Raw genomic sequence first — 13,053 nt, 5'->3', positions numbered from 1 at the left:
TTTATGGGCTTTTCGATATTAATTTCAATACTACTTCTGGAGAAATAGTATGGTGAGATGCAACTGCGTGAATATAATATCTTTGTTTCTTTTTAATAAATTTATTTGTTTATTTTTGGCTGAGTTGGGTCTTCGTTGCTGTGCATGGGCTTCCTCTATTTGTGGCGAGCCGGGGCTACTCTTTGCTGCGGTGCGCAGGTCTCTCGTTGCGGTGGCTTCTCTTCGTTGTGGAGCACGGGCTCCAGGCGCGCGGGCGTAAGTAGTTGTGGCGCATGAGCTCAGTCGCTCCGTGGAATGTGGGATCCTCCCAGACCAGGGCTCGAACCCTTGTCCCCTGCATTGGCAGGCGGACTCCCAACCACTGCACCACCAGGGAAGTCCCAAATATAATATCTTGAACAAGGTGAAAAGGAATGTGTTTTCCCTTCACATGAGCAATGATAACTAGTGTGCATGCCGAAGGCTCACGTTTTAAGCTGTCCTTTCTCAACCTATAAATCTGGGACGCCAACTCTAAAATCTATCCAGTGAAATCCTTCCCAGTCCCAACATAAGCCCTTTAGATCTCGTCTATGTTCTGTGAGACAAACTGAAGTTATGTGTTATCATTGCTTTTTATATTACTTATCCATCTAAATATTTCCCAGGCCACCATAGAGAGCACAGCACTAATTACAGCTATAAATAATTAAATGGAAATGTTTTATATCATGGTGGTGGGTCATAAGAGTTTGTTAAAGTGGTCAAAATTCATCAAATTTTTTGCTTAAAATTTCTGAATTTTATTACAGGTAAATTATACCTTAATAAAGCTGACTTCCCCCCCAAAAAATAGAATATCCACTGAAGGACTAAAGAGTGTGTGTGTGTGTGTGTGTGTGTGTGTGTATACACACACACACACACACACGCATATATATATGCAGGGTAGTTTTTTTTTTAATTTATTTATTTTTGGCTGTGTTGGGTCTTTGCTTCTGTGCGTGAGCTTTCTCTAGTTGCGGTGAGCGGGGGCTACTCTTCATTGCGGTGCACGGGCTTCTCATTGCAGTGGCTTCTCTTGTTGCAGAGCACAGGCTCTAGGCGCGTGGTCTTCAGTAGTTGTGCTTCGCGGGCTCTAGAGCACAGGCTCAGTAGTTGTGGCGCATGGACTTAGTTGCTCCGCGGCATGTGGGATCTTCCCGGACCAGGGACCGAACCCGTATCCCCTGCATTGGCAGGCATTCTTAACCACTGCGCCACCATGGAAGCCCCCCCCCCCAAGGATAGTATTTACACACAGGGAAATACAAATCTCACTAGTTCTTTGTGAGCTTTTATATAATTATATGGTCTCTCTGAATGTCCCTAAGTCTCCCTTATACTAATATTTTAAACTATGAAGTTTTTTGACTTTTATTTTCAAGTTATGAAAGCTCTTGGAAGGCAGTATGCTGTGGTAGTTAAGAAATAGGCTCTGGAATCAGAAAGTTCCTTGTTTGATCCCACCCACCACCACTAACAACAACCCTACCTACAGGGGAACCCGAGTTATTTTCTCTGTTTCAATTTACTCATCAAGATGAAAATAGCATTACTTATCTTCTGGGGTGGTTGTGATAATTAAATGTTAGTAGATATAACACATTTGGTCATGTGCCTAATGGTGTGCTTATGAAATTACTACAAGTGCGTGCTTATGAATTTTATTTATAATCTAAATCTCTGCTGGAAAATGTTGGCAGTCATAGAAAAATAAAAAGTTAAAAATAAAAGCTGCTGTGGTTAAAACAGGACAGTATCTACTTCTAGTTTTAATACTTAGGGATTTGACTCTGTTTCAGATAGTCAACAGTCTGGAGGTGGGGAGATTTGTACCCAAAACAAAATAGAATCCTGCATAAAACAAATTTTGCTAATTTGTTGGGCTGGCTGGAAGTAAGGGAAATCACCAAAGCTAGGGGGTTTGGGGCAGGGGGTGTTGGGTTGAAGGTTAGCATGGAAGGTGGGGAAAATGTTTGAGCAAAAGTAAGGACACAGAATGAAGAGAAGTTGATCACACCAAAAAGGCAGATTCTCCTAAGGAAGGGTGTTCAAATTAGCCTGATACATGAAGACTGGTTCTTGAGCTATTTTTGCCAAGATTGGGGAGCTGAACCTGGGACAGGGAACCTGTAAGGGAGCTGCCTCCGAAGAAATATAAGCATAACTCTTCTGGAGAAGCACAACCTCAAGTTAGGAACCCAGATTTTCACAGATTAATGTCAATCAGATATGAGTTTCAATCAAAGATCACCAAATGCATAAGGAAACAAGTCAGTAAGAATGACAGTCAGCATAAACAATAAAGTTAAATTCTCAGGACTTTCAGATATTAGAACTACCAAATACAAAATAAATAATAACATAATACATAATGAACACTCAACAAAAGACCAAGCAAAATTTTTTAAAAATCAATGGAACTTCTAGAAATGAAAAAATATCTAATCATTGATACCAAAAAATTTCAATGTTTGTGTTAAACAGTAAATTAGCTACAGTTGAAGAAGGAATTAGTGAACTGGATGTAGAGCTGAAGAAATCTATACCCATCTATCCCAAAATATAGAACATAGAATCATGGATATAGAGGAAATAACAAAAAGTTAAGAATATATAGGGGATAAAAGTAAAAGATTTAACATACATCGAAGACCCAGAAGGAGAGAATACAGATAATACAGGCAAGGCAATATTTAAGTAGAGGATAGTTGAAACTGTTCTGAAAGACATGTATCCCCAGCCACATGAAGCACACCCAATACAAGCAGAATACATTTTAAAAATCTACCCCAAGGTAAAATAAGATGGACTTGAAAAACCATAAAGACAAAGGGAGTATATTAAAAAGGTAGTCAGAAAAGAAAGAAAGATTGTTACAAAGAATAAGTTTAAGGTTAATAGCAAACTTCTCAACAGCAGTCATGGAAGCCACAAGACAATGGAGTGCTATCTTTAAAGTGCTGACAAAAGAATAACTGTAAAATTACAGTTATGAACCCCAAAATAGTATCTTTTAAGTACAGGGAAAAAGAAATTATATTTTCAGATAAATAAAAAACTGAAACAGTTTACCACTAACACCACCTACAGGGAAGGAATTTTCTAAAGGGTTATTTCAGAAGAAGGAAACTTGAATCTAGAAAAAAATTTTGGAGGACAGATAAGCAAAGAAAATGATGAACATGTAAGTAAATCTAATACAGATTTACTTGATAAAATGATGAAAATAATTATGAAGTCTAATTTGTGGAGGTTTAATAAAAAGAAACAAGCTAAAATACAAGAAAATACATACTCGTGTAAATTAGGAGAGGAGCAATAAGAGTTAATGTCCTAAGGATCTTGTCTGTCAGTGGGAGGTTTAAGATACTGTTTGTAGGGACTTCCCTGGTGGTGCAGTGGTTAAGAATCCACCTGCCAATGAGTGGGACATGGGTTTGATCTGGGAAGATCCCACATACCGTGAGCAACTAAGCCCGTGTGCCACAACTACTGAGCCTGCACTCCAGAGCCCGCAAGCCACAACTACTGAACCCGCGTGCTGCAACTACTGAAGCCTGCGCACCTAGAGCCCATGCTCCGCAACAAAAGAAGCCACCGCAGTGAGAAGCTCGTGCACTGCAGTGAAGAGTAACCCCTGCTCTCCGCAACTAGAGGCAGCCTGCACACAGCAAGGAAGACCCAATGCAGCCAAAAATAAATAAAATAAAATAAAATAATTATTTTAAAAAGATACTGCTTGTCATCTTTGTTAAATACGCAGGTAAAATTTTATGACTAACCATAAAGAATGGAAATAGAGTGTTTACTTTCCACAGCAGGTAAAGGGCAAAAGTATGCAGGAGAAACAAACACAAGAGGCTTCCTTTCATCAAATAATAAATAAAATCAACTAGGCTAGTAATTATGAAAGCTTTGTAGAGTCTTCAGGTATTAAAATTGGGTTGGAGTGGGAGGTACAGTGCTGGCAATTCCACAGTAATAATTAAAACTGGGCAGAAGACGAAGACGGGGTATAAGAAGACTGTTGGTGGCATTGGTGGTGGTAGATGGTGGCATTGGTGGTGGTAGATGCTGCAGGGGCTGTGTTGGCACAGACTGAGTTCTGTCATGCCACAGGCAGAGGCCAGGGCAGAGCCACAGCAGCTGATGAACCAGTGCATGGCTGACATGTGCCGATACTTCTGTCCATCAGGTTGGGCATATGCACTGCATCTCACAGAAGCCTTCCTCCTGGCCCCAGCCTTGGCCAGAGCAGTTTAAGGGAGCAGGTAGGGAGGAAAAGATGCAGGAGAGCAACAGGACATCTCCCCAGGCAGCACCCAGGACAGCTACCACCCTGCCACACCCTGCTTACCCAGTGAAGGAGGCTGAGGCAGAAGCCACAGGGAATGGGCCCTGGCACAGGCCTCGGAGGAAAGACCCAGATGGACAGAGCTGGAAATCAGAGGGAAACACTGGATAACATGGGCCCTGGCAACATGGGAAAATGTGCCCAAACACAAGTGCTTCTACAGTTAATCAGTAACTCCTTTCCTTCCCATATAAGAATCACAGTACCCTGACCTACACCCATCTCTGACCCTGCATGCCCAAGAGTTTCCTTCTGTCATTTGCCATTGTTAACTTATTAGGGAGTTTGAGATTAGCAGAGGCAAACTATTATGTACAGAATGGATAAACAGCAAGGTCCTACTGTATAGCACAGGGAACTATATTTAATATCCTGTGATAAACCATAATGGAAAAGAATATAAAAAAACATATATGCATAAATGAATCACTTTGCTGTACAGTACAAACTTACACAACATTGTAAATCAACTATATGTCAATAAATTAAATTTAACAAAAAAACAAAGTGTTAACTTATTAAATAGGAAAACATGTTTAAAGGAATATACCATAGATTTGAAGAGACATAAAGATGCATCTGAGTGATAATAGCTAATACTTACATCCTCCTTACTGTAAGCCAGGAACTATTCTAAGTGCTTGACACATAAAATCACATTTAATCTTCATGTGCCCAAGATCACACAGCTAACAAGAGGCAGAGCTGGGATTCAAACACACACTCTGGTTCCAGAGTCTTCACTCTCAAATACTGTGCTACTTCTGAACGGTTGGAGGACATTTTGCCTGAAGAAGATACAATTCCAGTTTGGGGTTATGGATGGAATGTTTGTACCCCACCCCCATAATTCATGTGTTAAAGCCCTCATCACTGGAAGCAGCTTTAGTGTCCATTGACAGATGACTGGATAAAGAAGATGTGGCACATATATACAATGGAATATTACTCAGCCATAAAAAGAAACGAAATTGAGTTATTTGCAGTGAGGTGGATGGACCTAGAGGCTGTCATACAGAGTGAAGTAAGTCAGAAAGCGAAAAACAAATACTGTATGCTAAGACATATATATGGAATCTAAAAAAAAAAGCCCTGATCCCCAGCGCGATGGTATTTGGAGATGGGGCCTTTGGGGAGGTAGTTAGGTCATGAGGGCAAAGCCCTCATGAATGGGATTGGTGCCCTTATAAGAAGAGACACGTGAGGGCTTCCCTGGTGGCGCAGTGGTTGAGAGTCCGCCTGCCGATGCAGGGGACGCGGGTTCGTGCCCCGGTCCAGGAGGATCCCACGTGCCGCGGAGCAGCTGGGCCCGTGAGCCATGGCCGCTGAGCCTGCGCGTCCGGAGCCTGTGCTCCGCAACGGGAGAGGCCACAACAGTGAGAGGCCCACATACCGCAAAAAAAAAAAAAAAAAAAAAAAAAAGAGAGAGACACGTGAAAAAGATGATTTCTCTTTGTGCCACATGAAGACACAGTGAGAAGACAACCAACTGCAAGCCAGGATGAGGGCCCCCAGACAACCCGACCTTACTTGCACCCTGATCTCAAACTTCCAGCCTCCAGAACTGGGAGAAATATTTGTTGTTTAAGCCACCACGTCTATGGTATTTGTTCTAGCAGCCCAGACTGATTAAGACAGTTGAGAAATGATGGGTTATCTTCAGATATTTGAAGAGCTATGTATGGAAGAAGGGTTTACCTTATTCTGTATGGACCAAGATTAGAATTAAGAACATGACTCTTTTCAGCCTACTTTATCACAGCTGGAGGTCCCCAAAGAAGAACTAGGCTTTCTCAGAGGGTGCTGAGTTCTCCACCACTATAGGCTAAATGCACCCAGGGCTGATAACATGGAGGATATTTCAGCCTTGAGTGGTAGTTGAATGAGACTCTCTGTAAACTCTCTTGCAACTCTTGAGGGTCAAGACTAAGTGTTCAAATCCGAAGAACTAGATGTTGAGGACTCACCTTTTACAACAGCAACATTGTTCATGGGTATCTTGGAGCCAGAGCTTGCATTTGTATATCTTAAGACTCTACACACCTGGATACTCTTCCTTCAGCACTCAGCTTAAGCATCACCTCCTCCAGGATATGTCCCCTATCCCATCCCTAATACTGGCTTAGGTGTCCACCTCAGCCCACCTTACTTCTACAATGCCACTTCTCACACTACACTGAATTATCTGTTTCATCATCAGTCACTCCCTGTATTAGTGTCCTAGGGCTACAGTAACAAATTACCACAAATGGGATGCCTTAAAACAATAAAAATTTACCGTCTCACAAATCTGGAGACTAGAAGTCCAACATCAAGTTGTCGGAGGGCCAGGCTCCCTCAGAAGGCTTTAGGAGAGCATCCTTCTTTGCCTCTTCCTAGCTTCTGGTGGTTACTGGCAAACCTTAGTGTTCCTTAGCTTGAAGTTGTAGCTCTCAGATTTCTGCCTCTTTCTTCAGACTGCCTTCTCCCCTCTGTGTGTGTGTCTCTGCGTGTCTCTCTCCTCTTCTTATAAGGACAACAATCATATTGGATTTAGGGCCCACAATCCTCCAGGATGAACTCATTTTAATTTAACTAGTTTCATCTTCAAACCTTCTATCTCCAAATAAGTTCACATTCACAGGTTCTGGTAATTAGGACTTCAATATATTTTTTCAGGGGACATAATTCAACCGACAACATCCCTCAGCCTCCTATGCTCACTAACCTGCAGGATCTTTGATGCCTATTTTTATTCCACATATTTTTATTGTGTCTATGATGGATCACACTCTGTTCCAGACACTGAGAACAAGTCACAGTCAAGGTCTCTACCCTTAGTGAAGCTTCCATTCAACATGGAGGCAGACAGCTTAAAAAGTGGCCATTCAATGTTAAAACCAAATACAAACATATTCGTGTGTGCATGTATGTATTTATTTATATAAATCTTTGATATCTATTAGATGAAGGATATTAACACAAACAGTAAAAAAAAAAGATAAATTATTTCATCTAAACTGTGCTTTTTGGCAAGTTTATCAGAATCTAAAACGTTGGTTTCTCTCTGTCCCTTGTTTGTTTTCTGGTATTGTGTTCTTAACTCTCATTTGACCCTCCTCTAAGCTAACCTCTCCTAAAATGTTTCTTAGTAGCAGAAAATAAAGCTTGTAGAACGTATTCCTAAACTTTTTTTAAGTTCAAACTTGCAACTAAAGAAGAAAACACTTGTGCCCCCTCTGTCTTCCAGGGCAGTGTCAGCTCTACTCAGCCTCCGTTTGGCCCGATGCCAGGTGAGTATTGCAGTTCAAGGGGCAATTCCTTCTCTTTTGAGCAAAATCAGGCATTTAGGCTTCCATTCTTTCATAGCTGCCTTACAGCACTTGCAAAATTTTGAAGCTTTAAAACATTTATTTTTAAAATGTAAAATCAGGGAAAGCAGACCTCATTCAGTCATTCCTGAATTTGGAATGCATTCCGTCCAGCATAAGCTTATTGGGCAAAAGCAATATCAATTAAGCCCTTGATACAGTTTTAAAATGTTTAAGATTCTGGCACTGTGGTCTGATAGATTATGCACATGCTTCAGAACAGAAAGAGAGAGACCTGAGGGCAGGTGGAATAACAATTATTTATTGGTGCTTTCTATATGCCAGGCACTTAGTTAAGCATCTTACATTCATTTTAATACATATGTCTCATTAAGTACTCCTGTTGGGATGGAATAGGAGAATTCTTAATAATAATTTGGGGCACTCTCATATGTGTGTGTATACACACGTAGACACATACACACACACACACACACACATGTTCCTTCCAGATCCCAAACTCAGAAGGGCATATGGTTTCTCACTAATTTTGGTAATCTTCAGAGCTGGAAAAGGGAAAGGGGTAAGAGCAGGAGACAATCCCACATATCTGAATGTCTCTATGCTGTGTTTCCCAATCATATTTATTGTCGCTGGAATCTGGTTGTATCTGCTCCATTCTACAGAAGAAAATTTCTGCAGCCTCTGTTATCATCTAGAATTATTCTTCCTCTTTTTAGGGAGAAAAATACATGCTTAAAAAGCAAAGGGTTTTTTTCTCTGTATTTTTTTATTTGGAAATTGGAAATACAGACATGAGATCCTGGAAGCCTTGTTTACTTATTCTTCATTCTGTTCTCAGCCTTAACCACTACTGTGGATATAAATTCCTGGCATGAAACGAAACCTTATTTATTAATATTAATTTTCACTTGCACAGATGTTTTTTCTGGAGAATTATGCTTATGATGAAACCTCTAACTGCAGCTTTCAAATTCATGAGCAGATTAGAAGTTTAGGGCTATAGAATTTAAGATGAAAGTAGAGTGAGTGGAATTGTGCTTTAAGTTTCTACAGGGAATTTTGATTTCCTCTGAATGAATGAATAAATTCACATGTAATTGTTGAACACAGTATTATATGACTGGGTTTACAGAAAATGTGTAGGACCTAAGCTCTGCCCCCACAGAGCTTGCAGATGGATTGGAAAGAGGGCTGTAACTCAGGAGAGAGAGTATCGAGCATAATACGAAGTGCCACATCAGGCGGCAGGGGCCAAAGTGCTGTGTCTGGAGAGTCATGTATGACTGAGTCAGTGTAATAAGAAGGAGGGTCTTGATGAGTCTGTCTTTTCTCCCTGTGGAAGAGTGGGCAGGGTGGGCAGGGACAAAGCTCAGAAGCGGTCCACTGTGTTTGGGAAAGGTGACAAAGACAAGCACCCGCATCATCCTCCCAGCTCAGCCTCTTTGTGACCTGAGGGAGTAGGTCTTAGCTAATTGGATCACACCCACCACCAGCTGGAAAAAAAAAAAATCAGTTTTACAGCCCTTGAGTCTATGCTCCTGACCATGTTCTAAGTGATGAAGGGTTTCCTGCTACAACTGAGCTACGAGATCAGAAAGTCTTTAGCAAACACATCTCTTCTCCTCTGGGACTATTTCACTGGCCTTACCTTAAATGAGATTCTTCTCAGTTTCAGCCTCTCCAGGTTTCCACCAAGGGGAGCTTTCTGTGCCACGCATTCCCTTCTCTCGCTTGCAGTGCCCAGGTGAGCTGAGTGAGAGACTCAACGTGGCCACAAGAGGGCAGCAAATAACACCAGACTCATCAAAGCCAGAAAACATTTTTTGTGGTCCTCTAACTTTCCTTCACAGAAGCAAAGCAAGCAGCCGTTTCTGGTGCCTAATAGGTGCAAGTCACAGCCAGTGTACAAAAATATTAGAAGAAGAGTACTGCCTGCCTCTGATTTGGGGCGGGGTTATTGTCTCACCTTATCTAGAGATGCTGAGTCTCACATAACATGCCCCAGAAGCAGCCTCTTGCAAACGGTCCTGTATCTATGGGGACAGAGCTCAGAAGCTGTGAAAAAGATACTTCATTAGATGAAATGTAAATGCCAAGGGCTTCTTATTCTATCTCCTTAAGCCCAAAGAGATAGAATAAGCACAGCGCCTAGCACAGCACCTGGCACATTGAAGGTGCACAAGAAGTGAGAGACACTGAACAGTTACTGCTCCATCTAAAGTGAACTTATCCCCAAAGGCAGAGTGAACTTTAAATGTATGAATTATTTGGGCTGGACCAGTTAAAAGAGGTAATGCCGCTATATTTAATGCCTTTCAAGACATTTATCTATTTAAATGTTGGCCTTGGCGTCAGGCCTGCGTTGGAAATACCATTTCACACGTGGAGAGACCTGGCTGCAACAGAGATGCCTTGACTTCCTCCAAGGAAACAACTTTTGCTCGTTTGTTTTCCCCTTGGCAACAGGCTCGCCGGTGATGTCAGGTTACTATGGTGTCAGGAGATCCCTCCTAACCGACTCGGACTTCCACAACAGTAAACAGTTCACAAATGATGCTTGCACCCGAACTGTGGCGAAGGACATTGCCTGCGAGTCCTCGGCAGGGCAGGGCCACCCGGCCCACCTGGACTCCTACTTCCCGGAGCTCTACGGGGACCACCGCCCCACGGCCCTGACCCCCAACAGCGGTTCCCTAATCAGCGCCTCACCCCTGCCACAGCTCCTGCCGCTGCCCTTCCCCAGCGAGCCTGCACACTTCGTGCTGGTGAGTATGCAGAGGCTTAGTTTAGGGGGTCACTAACGTCGGGGCTCCCGCGGCCCTGGCCAGCCTATGTGCTTAGCAACCAGGTCTGCTCACCCCGGAGACCCCCGGGAGGCTGCTCTGCGCCGCCCCGGGAGATACCAGGATCCACGCCCAGGGAGCCCTCCTCAAAGGTCCGTGCCAGCCACGCGGCAGGAAGCTCTATCTAGGGATTTGGGCGGGGACGACTGATAAAACAGGATATATATCCATTTTGTTAATACTCTACCGATTGTGCCAGATGTTTCCCCATTATTCCTCCCGTGCATAAGGAAAGAGCACTGAAGTTACCTCGCAGACAGCGAGGCTGTCAGCCAGGGCAGGCGCATCAGGACTCCTCTCGCCCTCCCCCTCCCTGCCTCCCCTCTCCCACGATATTTCTACCCTCTAGAACCTTGTTCTCTCGCAGTCCTTCCAGAGGTGAGTTCATAAAGATGAATACTAGTAAATTTCTTATACTGTAAAGCCCTCAACCACAAAGGCATGAATCTCTGGAGATGGGATTTTAGACAAAACAGGCTGTGGGACAGTAGGAATTAACATTATTGAGTATCTACTACAGCCAGGAACTTTTATGTGCACTTGTTCATTTAATACTTGCAACAACTCAGGGTATAGTTATTAAAGCCCTATCTTACAGATGCACAAAGTGAAATACTCAGAATCAGGAAGGTAGTAAGTGGCCCAGCCATGAATTGAAGCCAAATCTTTCCAGCTCCAAGCCTATGAGGCTCTACCTCCTTGCTCACTGAGGGCCGGTAGCCTTCCTAGCCCTCTCAGAAGCCCACTGTGTAGCTTAGGGTCTACTTCTTCCAGGAGTAAATGATGAAACGCTGTCAAAAAGTTCATTTTATTATCTTCACATTTAATGTTTTCTGGGGAAAGGACTCTCTCTACACACACACACACACACACACACACACACACACACACACAATCTAATTCTAGAGTAAGAAAGGAACTAAAACTCCCACTGCCGATGTCAAACACCAGAGGGGAGAGCTGCCTGGTAGGGAGGCTTTGGACAGCAGAGGGAGGACACCTAGTCTGCTTTGGAAGACATGGGCCAGCAGCACCCTATGTTGGGAAGGAAATCTGCCCACGTCAGACGATCACCTAATGCCTAACCCCAGTGACCTTTCCATCCTCCTCAGAGGGACTCATGGGAGCAGATGGTGCCCGAAGGCCTCAGCCAACCAGACCCCGTGCCGGCCGATGCCCTGCAGAGCTTGGTGCCCAGCACAGGCTGCCTCTCCCAGCTAGAGTCGGGGAGCACTGCCCAGCACAGGAGCTCCGGTTGGGCGGCCCCCCTAGCGGGGGTTCAGTCCTACTCTCTGCACACACTGGAGGATCTGTACCACATGCAGGGGTACCCAACCCCATCCCCCTACCCCTTCACCTCTTTCATGACAATGTCCAATGACCCACCACCCAAGGTGGGGCCCTTCTCCCCGGACGAGGGGGCAGACACCTCTGTCCTCCAGGACCCTTCTCCGTGGACCAAAGAAGATGGGAGCCTGGCATGGGGGGCATATGAGTGCCGCCGAGCTTACTGAGGATGCCAGAGGACTTCTGTGCTTTTCTTTAAGTCAGTGTCTGTATTCGCAGACTGTCGTGGTGTGGCGGCTCCTTCAGAACTGGATTTTCAGGATAAGCCATGCTGCCACCCTTTGTTAATGGATGATGATGGCATTCACTTGTGATCCTCCCCCTATAACCCCACTGAAACACACCACAATGTGAATTCAGTGTGTCAGGGACCGTATTCTACTTAGACAGCCTGACAGAGGGGTCTGTGGGGGAATTTAGTAACCCATTATGTTCTGAATCTTTTGTTATCTTTGAAGTACCATTTTTAGCACTGATAGTTTTTTTTCTTAAATTACATTAAAAACTCCATGCAGATCATAAAACATACTGATTTCCCTCCAGTTTTTCTTAATTATGAACTATGTGTGTTCTTCAATAAAAGAGAATGCATAGGATATAATATAGATTAGGGTGCATAAAACAAAACTCATTTTATATCATGTGACTTTATAAAGTGTGAAGCATTATATGCATTTATCCCCTTACGGTGACTTGCAAATAACAATAACTTGCAGGTAACAAATGTGACACCACATATAAATGCTTTATTGTCATTAAAATGAGGTCAGGACACTATGGCTTCATAAATAACATGGTTTTGACTCTGCACTAAAGCCCAGGATGTCCAAAAATCAGGCTAATCCAAAAAACAACACAGACCAAAGACTTTCTTTGATCAATGGTAGCCTTAATTAAGCTAGACATTGTCTCTCTGATGGAATAAACTGACAGTTATCAGAATGCATTAGCAAAATGGACATTCTACGATCAAATAAGAATGCATGCATTGTAAGGAAAACACAGAGAGCAGTCCTGGGCTGTCGGCAAGAAACAAGACTACAGAACACCAAGAAGCAAAGGGTCTTTGGAGAAGGACATGTTGTCAGGTCCTTTGACAACATGACCTTTGAAGAAAGACCTTGTTGATGGCTCACTGGTCAGAAATATATAGCTCTTACTATGTATAAAT

The 13,053-nt window shown here is 43.2% G+C and overlaps 1 protein-coding gene across 1 annotated transcript in view; it reads left to right on the top strand.

Moving 5' to 3' along the window:
• POU2AF2 (POU class 2 homeobox associating factor 2) overlaps positions 1-12,049 on the top strand; it is a gene marked incomplete at its 3' end in the record, with an annotated part of 29,245 nt that extends 17,196 nt beyond the window's left edge. The window contains exons 2-4 of the mRNA XM_082844457.1: positions 7,608-7,650; positions 10,159-10,457; positions 11,648-12,049. Of these exons, the coding sequence (XP_082700583.1) occupies positions 7,644-7,650; positions 10,159-10,457; positions 11,648-12,049 (708 nt within the window). The 5' untranslated portion in view covers positions 7,608-7,643. The remainder of the gene's footprint in view (positions 1-7,607; positions 7,651-10,158; positions 10,458-11,647) is intronic.
• Between the last annotated feature and the right edge of the window lie 1,004 nt (positions 12,050-13,053).

This window comes from Leucopleurus acutus, assembly GCF_964270905.1.
Source record: "Leucopleurus acutus genome assembly, chromosome: 8".
Classification (NCBI taxonomy): domain Eukaryota; kingdom Metazoa; phylum Chordata; class Mammalia; order Artiodactyla; family Delphinidae; genus Leucopleurus; species Leucopleurus acutus.
The sequence above is the reverse complement of the archived record's forward strand: the minus strand, read 5'-3'. Positions and strand labels throughout refer to the sequence as shown.